The 9,374-nt window shown below is 32.8% G+C and overlaps 1 protein-coding gene across 1 annotated transcript in view; it reads right to left on the reverse strand.

Annotated features, from left to right (window-relative positions):
* Window positions 1-7,474: 7,474 nt before the first annotated feature.
* LOC111088203 overlaps window positions 7,475-9,374 on the reverse strand; it is an 8,345-nt gene continuing 6,445 nt past the window's right edge. Inside the window, exon 4 of the mRNA XM_022397537.1 lies at window positions 7,475-7,849. Within this exon, the coding sequence (XP_022253245.1) occupies window positions 7,658-7,849 (192 nt within the window). The 3' untranslated portion in view covers window positions 7,475-7,657. The remainder of the gene's footprint in view (window positions 7,850-9,374) is intronic.

Consider the following 9,374-nt stretch of genomic DNA (forward strand, 5'->3'; position numbering starts at 1 on the left):
CCACTTCTCGTTTCCATCTTCTCTTTTTCTACTTCCTTTTTTATCCCACTTTCTGACACCAATTTGTTACGTCTCCGTTTGATAATAACTTTCTGTAACTTCGTTCCGACGAAACTTTAGCGACAGAAGTCCTTACTTAATGAAACTGGTTTATTCTTTCTGAATATAACTTCACGATACACTTGATTTCAACATTCGCGCTAAAAGAAACGCTATAACAAACGTTAACTTCATCAATACTTTCTCACTGCAGATCAATTACTCACTACCTACACACATTGTTGTCACGTTGTGAGCGTCTTATATGTATACCAGACAAACATATATCTAGTAAATGCTAGGGCATTCATGAAGGAACAAGATAGTTCAAGAAACGTGGCGTGACACTAGTCACGTGACCTCGCTGACGCAACAGTACCATATGTAATATGAAATATTTTGTCCAATATAAAGTCAAACTAGTGAAAGTGTAAGTTTTAATTATTGCTTAATAAACGTTTTATTTACGATCTAAAATGTAATATTTTGTTGTATAAGGTCAAATTAGTAAAAGTATAAGTTTTAATGATTGCGGGATATAACCATTTTAGGGCTACTGATTTAACTATTTAAACCTATTAAATATAGACATGTGGAGATACAAGTCCGTCACTGTCTACATGACTGTCTGTCAAGGCGGTCTAGCAATATGTTCTCTGTTTCGTGAAATGTCTCTGATGTTTTGTCATGATGGTCTAGCAATACATTCTGATTTGTTAAAATACTACAGACAGTTACTAAAATAATGGTATTTAATCGACATAAACGTTTTTATGTAAATCTTTGTGACATGCGCAGTAAAGGATACCTGTGGTGATAGGGTTAATAGACATGTCTTTTTATGTCTTGATTGAGTAAGTCTAATTAAGATATAGTCCTTTTAGAACAGGAAATGTAATTAACTAATAAAATAGTACTGAAAATCTTTAAACATCTGATTGGTAATTAAAGAGTCAAAGAATATGTTTTAATTAAGGTATCTTCTTTTTGGACATATAATAATTAGGAAATTTAATTAATAATTTAGTGTTAAGCATCCTTATTTAATTATAATAGATTTAATTAACAAATAAATTAGTGATTTAAACTGATTAAATATAGTCATGTTGGGACGAGTATCGTGTGAGTTATTGTGTCATGGCGGCCCAGAAACACGTTCTCTACTTTGTGGTATGATTATGTCATGGCTGCCTGTCTGGCATCAAACTATAATTTCAGCCCTATGACAACATGGTCACCTGTCTGGTATCGAACTATAATTTCAAACTTGTGATGCCATGACCGCCTGTCATGCCGGCCTAGCAACGCGACCTCTGGTGACATTTTATGGAATTGTGACATCATGGCCGCGTCATGGCCTAGCAATGCGCCTTCTGGTATTTTGGTATTATGGCGTCAATGATGACCGTAACTACTAGCAGCATAGTATATCTCACGTCCCCTTTCTCCCCCCTCTCTGAGGCAGCCAATCAGCGTGAGCCGGCATCCTTTGGGCAGTCAGGTGTTGCCCTAACTACTGCCGCTATTTATTTTATCGCCCCCCAGTAGCACAGCGGTATGTCTGCGGACTTACAACGCTAGAATCCGGGTTTCGATACCCGTGGTAGGCAGAGCACAGATAGCCCAATGTGTAGCTTTGTGCTTAACTTCAAACAAACAAACAAACAATTTATTTTATACATTAAAGTATCACTAGGTAGAAATAATGACTATTTATATTTAATCTGATAATATGTGTTCAAAGAAAGTGAATTATTTCTAGATAAAGAGATTAATTAATGAGCCGTTTTTCTAAATTTTTCTAACATCGTAGACCATTGAATGCTAAACCGTTCTAGAATCTAATCACCATTTCCTAACAGTGTAATGAGGAAATAGTTATATACTTCACCCTTCCATAACTATTACATATCTTTATTCAGGTATATTCTTGTAATATTTTTCTAAACTTACATGTAGTTTCTAGATATAACATTTTCGTTGTCTGGATGTCTGTAGGTTGTAAACATGTTCTAATCTTTTTATTTTTTCATGGGTAAAGTCAACATGATGCAACCCTTACTTCTTAGAATTAATGTAAGCATGTATGTGTACTGTTACGTCTCCGTTTGTTAATTGATTTTTTCCGTAACTTCGTTCCGACGAAATTTTAAGCGACACAAGTCTTTACTTAATAAAACTGGTTTATTCTTTCCGAATATAACTTTACCGATACACTCAACTTCAACAATCGCGCTAAACAAACGCTATAACAACGAACGTCAATAATTCTTCTGACTGCAGTTCAATTACTCACTATCTATACACACACTACCTCCGTCACGCTGTCCCCTCCTATATATACCCGACTACCCTATCTAGTAAATACTAGAGCATTCCTGAAAGAACAAGATAGTTCTAGAAACTAGAGGGCGCCACACCAGTCACGTGACCTCGATGACGCAACAGTACCATTACGGACCTCTTCGAAAGTATTCTATTTAAACAGGCAATACAGAAAGTTATACACCTGGCTTGGTTTATGATTGCGTGTAGAACATTAGTTGACGTATTGACTTATGGAATACCTAACGTTTTTGTTTCGCTTGAGTATATAAGTCAAGTATTTTTATAGTTCTATCTCTTTATCTTGATTTGTGGGCTCTTGATATTGGTCTTACTCTTTGTCATCATCTCTTATTTTATAGCCCTTAACCCCAACAACCAGTCGAGACAGAAGAAGATGAAAAAGACGGCCCAATTTAAATGTGTGTTGTAAAATAAAGAATTTTTGCTTGAGTTTTCTTTTCTTTACTGCCTGTGTTCAATTTATTCTTCGCTTAACAATCTTGAACATTTGCTGGAACCTTTGGATTTTTTCTTGGATATGAGTGTACCTGAATACCACAAAAGGATGACAAAAATAACAGATATGTAGCTTCAACACGTTGTTTGACGATTACAACAGATGGATGAATGACTTTCTTTTGCGTCCAACATAACTTTCCGTACAAGTTTTGTTTAACTTCAAAATAGAAAACGAGTTTATTAATCCGTGCATCCTTATTAAATGTACAGAAAATCGTTAGATAAGAAGAGTTGTCAATCCGTTAAATGAATCTTACATAGGTTTTTTTCCTTTGAGAAATATCTAAATGTATAAATGAAATATATATCGAGGTCAACTTGAAGTTTTTCTGTAAATTTTTCTCGAACTTGTGTTAGGGTAATGATATTTATTTTTATTCTGGGTTGTTTTTATGGTCAACACAAATAATCATCCACTGTTAAAGGATGTGCATGCATTGATGTAAAATTTTAAACAAAAACGAATAACTAAAAAGTGCCCTGCACATGTTTAAATATATATTTTATAATAAATAACAATATTTCACTTTTTTTTTACTAAATATTTTTCTCTAGTATTATTGATAAGAAAATAATAAACACTTGTTTGGTTGTAATAAAGCAGAAAGCTACACAATGGGCTATCTGTGCTCTGCCTATCATGGGTATCGAAACCCGCTTTCTAGCGTTGTAAGTCCGCAGACATACTGCTGTGCCACTGGGGAACATAATAAACACTAAAACTTGATTTATTATGAGTTTGTTCCCATGCAACCGAAATCCACGGTATTTAAAAAAATGCTGCTTGTTGTGAGGTTTGAGGAAATTAAACAGTTTTAAGATGTTCTTACTCGATTTTATTCACCATCATGTAGAGATTTATACTTTACAGGGGACTTAGTGAAACTTGTATAGTAAGTTGATCTTTCACCCCTCATTCCACTCTTTACAGCTGTAGTCTACTAAAGGGTACGACGCTGGCACGTAATAACTTAGACATTAAACATTTCATTTCTATTTGAAGCACAAAGCGACCCATGAAAGGTGTAATTACTGGACTTTAATCTATTACCATGTGTGAATAGGTACACATTTCGGAAATAAAACATGGAACCTGCGATTACTACATTATAACAAATACAACTGACAGAAATGAATTTTTATTGGTTTAATAAGATCAAGAGATAACAGAGTGGAAGTTAACCGTTACAAAAATGTGTGTGTGTGTGTGTGAATGCCACACAATTCTTTAGGTATTTTACTGGTTGCGCGACAATTAATTTCATATGTTAGACACTTAATCCTTGTAGAGAAAATACCAAGTGATGAAAAAAAGAAAGAAAGCATCGTGGGAGAAGATATAACTTACTGAAACAGTTTTCTAGATCATAAAATCACTAAGATTCTGCTCATAGAATTTATCATCTTATATAATTAGATAGTTATCTAATTTTCTAACTACTTCATTGTAACAAGTGAATTATAAATAGGTTCAATTAACTACTAGTACTCATATAGACTTCAATAACTGATAACAAAAGAAATATACAAACAAGAAGCAAAATTACTTGAGTTTTAATACATGATGGTAACTGTAGCAAATAGTTAAAATCTATAAAGTATGAGAAGAAAGCTTTCAAACATTTTAGACGGTCATCTAAGAATCAATAAAGGATCGCAATAATTAAGTTAATTTCGTGATTTTCTCAGCAGGTAATTTATAGCAACTTATTTAAACGAAATATGTCTAAATTACGAAATATCTAAAGAATACTTCTAAATATTTTTTGTTGTTAAACACAAGGCTGCAAAATGGACTATCTGTACTTTTCTCACCACAGGTATCGAAATCCGATTTTTTGAGTTATAACTCAGGAGAAAATATCTATCGTGTATTTTTTTTAAATATTTTTTTTAAATGCAATTACATTTTTTATTATTCTCTTTTCGACAACACTGGAAATTAGATTTCAGAATTTACGTGCAAAACTATATAAAGGGCCATCTAAGCATCGCCGTTCCTAATTATGAATTGATAGACTAGAGGGAAGGCAAATTAATCAATAACACCTATCGCTAACTCTTGACGCTTGTTCGACCGAATAGAAGAATTTGACTGTCACTTGTAGTGCACATGCGGCTCCAAATCGTGGAGTACGTTCTTGCAGAAACAGGCCTTTAACCATAAATTCTTGGATTAATAGTTCAAGCATGCTAACCACCAGGCCACGCCCAGCCCTACACAGGATAGATTCAAAGCTTTAGGTTAACCATTAATCATAATCACCATGCAGTAATTGGTTATTCTTCTCGTTTTACCTACGCATTTAGTAATCCTTGTGCTATAAACTTGCAACCTGGATGTGTACAAAATATAGGAAGACGCAGCTTTAACTATTTATGATAAGCTAGGCAAATTTGAGAAATGGTGGTTTTCGCATTAACAATTTATAATACACAAAATTTAACATGATCTTTATTGGCTTCGAAATCACCAAATTCGTAATTTAAATAATTTGGGCAATTTCAGCTTTTAGAATGTCTCGGTTCATGAAATGAAAAAGTCCCTTTTTTTTTCTTCTTTATATATATATATACATATATATGCTAATACAGATAACCAGTTGGAAAGACCATAAGCTCACTTCATAGCGCCCACATGTAATTTTTAGCATCCATTTTTATAATCGTGCTTACTAACCATTTAAAAAAGGACACAAGGTCATGTTTATACAAGGCACAACCCCTCAGTGGCACAGCGGTATGTCTGCGGCCTTACAACGCTAGAAACCGGGTTTCGATACCCGTGGTGGGCAGAGCATAGACAGCCCAATGTGTAGCTTTGTGCTTAACTTCAAACATACAAGGCACAGAATAGAATAAATTGTTTTACTTATCACTTGTTGTTGTTTCTTACACTCCCACTGAAAGTTAAACATAGAGAGGATCATACTGATAATAATGACAGATGTTTCTTCAACTAAACATTTTGTCATAGCTTTTAAGATCCGTTTAAAAAAGACAACTTAAAATACTGAAGATTCAATTACAGCAACTAGTGCAATAAATTTCAAAATTAACAACAAGATCAACGTTTAAAATGCACAGTAAAATTTTATTTGTCCGATGGCTAAAATTAAATAGACTATACGTGTTGCTGGTAGCTTTACGCCACCATCATCAGCATTAAAAACCTATATGACAAGCGGGTAATTTTATAAAGCAAAGTATTAACTCATTCTAATCTATGAGGGTGGTATAAGTATTGTACATAAGAAGTCAATATTTCTTTCGAAAATTGTGTATTATCGCCAGCTAACCCTCCATCTCTATTTAACAAATAATTATTTATTTTACAGCACAAAATGTCTATTGATTCTCTAATATTTAATTCACTTTGGCTATTAGGTTCATTTAAAATCATTGTTCCGTGCTATTGTATTGAATGACCTGTTTCAACAATGTATTCAGCAAGAGGATAAATTAGTATATGTTGTTACGTACACGACCTTTATGTTCATTAAGATGATATTTCAAATTTCCAAAAATTAGCAGCTTTTCATACTTATATAGACAGAGCATTTAAAATTTGCTCTGATTCTACTAATTTAGAAAATGATTGTTTGTTTGTAATTAAGCACAAAGTTGCACAATGGGCTATCTGTGCTCTGCCCATCACGGGTATCGAAACCCGGATTCTAGCGTTGTAATTGGAAAACGAATTACATTATATAAATATTATTGCTAACGACAGAGGTTATAATGTTGATATAGATGAACATATAATTCAAAGAAGATATATTTCAATTTTTATCAAGCAATGTCTACAGTAATATTACTATATATATACAAGGTATAAATAGCCAGGTCGCCAATGTATTCAGAAAGCCCCCCCCCCCTTCCCCCGTGGCACAGCGGCGTGTCTGCCAGAAATCGGCTTTCGATTCCAGTGGTGGGCAGAGCACAGATAACCCATTGATTAGCTTTGTGCTTAACTTCAAATATACAAACCGTATTCACAAAAAATAATCGTATCCCTATATTTAAACCACTTAACAAAAATAAAACAATACTTCTTAGTATCCAAGATAAAAAAAAAAACATTTTAGAGAAGAAAAGTATACATCAAATTAGATGTGAATGCTACAAAAAATATATTGGTCAAACTAAACGTAATTTGAAATATCATCTTAATGAACATAAAGGTTGTGTACGTAACAAAAAAATACTAATTTCTCCTCTTGATGAAAACATTGTTGAAACAGATCATTCAATACAATAGCACGGAACAATGATTTTAAATGAACCTTATAGCCAAATTGAATTTATTGTGCACTTTAAACGTTGGTCTTGTTTTTAATTTTAAAACTTAAAATACTGTTGTCAATAATGGATGGTTCGTCCAAAAGAGACAAACATGGAATATACACTGTATATTATAAAACTATATATTCATGTATAAATTGAATAAACTTTCATATGTGTGTATATATATATATATAGAAAAATAGATTGTTGAGGTATGAATACGTTACACAATATTTGAAAAACATTAAAGAAAATTTGACGAACTTTAGTGTGGATAACTATCATAAAGCCCCTCGATACAGAAATGTTTCTATAAAAGATATATTACAACTTTCATACTACAAAAATTAATATAAGGTGAGTTATTATTTATAGTTTAATGAAACAAACATAAAACTGTATGACTTTTTCTAGACTATTAATACTGTAGTTTGATTACTAGAGACATTGGACACAGACTTTACGATTCCCAAGGTTTATACAATTATGTACTTGTATCCAGACATTTTTCCAGGTCAGTGGCTTTCATGCTGAATATCGTGATGAAGAAATTCATAATTGTAATGATGCACACAATTATCAAAGTTGAATTATTTAAAATAGCAGCCTGACGTTTATCTCGTGGACTTCTGAAATTGTAACATCCAAGTAGAAACAACGACATACTAGCAGAAATCTGAAAATAATAAGATTTTTAAACATATCTTCTGTCGTGGTGTAAATTATTGAACAGGTGAGAATTTGAGTAATTTTTTAAATATAAAAATTAAATGCGACTTCAAAACATTTGAAATAAAAATACTTGTATTTGAAAAAAACGTTCAATGATGTTCCTAAATAATAAACAAAGTAAAGACAAACCATGAAAACCAAGTCATTAAAAATGTTAATTGATATACTACCATTGGCAAGGTTGTTCAATGAAAATACTTACACTGTCCTACAACCTGAAGTAGAAAAATAAAAATAATGCCTACACAGCAAAGGAGATGATGACATTCGTTACCCGATCATGTAACATAGAATTAAAAAAGTTGTTGTTTTTACAAGTTGAATTTGTTAATTTTTATTTCAATGCTTTAAGCATGTTTAGTAAAGACAAGTCCATAGTACGTTTTACTAACAAATATACTCTATGGCTTTGGCACAATTCGTCTAAAAACAAAGCTATGCAACCAAAAGATAAGGAAAAAATTATTTCACTAAAAACACACTGTACCGTACAAAAATAAACCGTCATCATGAGCTTGATTGAAGGAACGTTCATCGTTCCAAAGCGCTCATGTTACCTTTTGTTTTTAACTGCAATTTATCTAGTTTTGATCCTACTTTTATTCTGTAATGTCGTGTATTCCACTAAAAATGCTAATGTATAGTGAAAAAATGGCGGTTTGCAATTAAAAGGATAATAGTAATAACCAGACCTCAATTATTCCAATACATACATCGTTATACAAAAATGAATAAACTCTACGATTTTCTACTGACAAAAAAACACACAGAAAACATAGTAATTAAAGGCATGGGATATGTAACACAAAGATACGAAACCCTATAGCGCGAGAGCTATAGGGTTTCGTATTTTTGCATTAAATTTATTTCTTGAGCCTACGTGTTTTCCTAATATCATAAGATATGTAATGATACCTAACACTATCATAAAGCATCAACATCAGAATATGTACAGATAATACCATATAATATTAAACAAATCATGATCATAAATACGTTAACTACACAGAATGCAAATCTGATAACAGAAGTACAAGCAAAGCATGCTTATCATCAGCATTTCAGCAATGCATTAGAATATCCTGCAAATAAAATAAAACACAGAACAGTACGATAAGAATAGTACGATAGACACAGAAATACTATCAATCAATTATAGTACGTATGGCAACAGTGCGGTTTATTTTATAGCTAGGGCTATTTGGTGTATTCACCATGAGGAATCGAAACCCGGATTTTATCGATGTAAGTCCGTCACTTACCGCTGTCCCACCGGGAGATGCAACAATACAAACTACACTAACATACAAATAAAAAACTACTACAACTGATAATGATCAGCATAGCAGTTATGGAGTGAACGTCTCTTCTAAGCTGGCGAAGGTTGATTTTCGCAGGCAACTCTTCATCATTTGGGCATCCCTTATGCTTGTGTCCCCTTTTAGCACTACATGTACTGCATGTCCTGC

Source organism: Limulus polyphemus, unplaced genomic scaffold (assembly GCF_000517525.1).
Source record: "Limulus polyphemus unplaced genomic scaffold, Limulus_polyphemus-2.1.2 Scaffold3311, whole genome shotgun sequence".
Classification (NCBI taxonomy): Eukaryota; Metazoa; Arthropoda; class Merostomata; order Xiphosura; family Limulidae; genus Limulus; species Limulus polyphemus.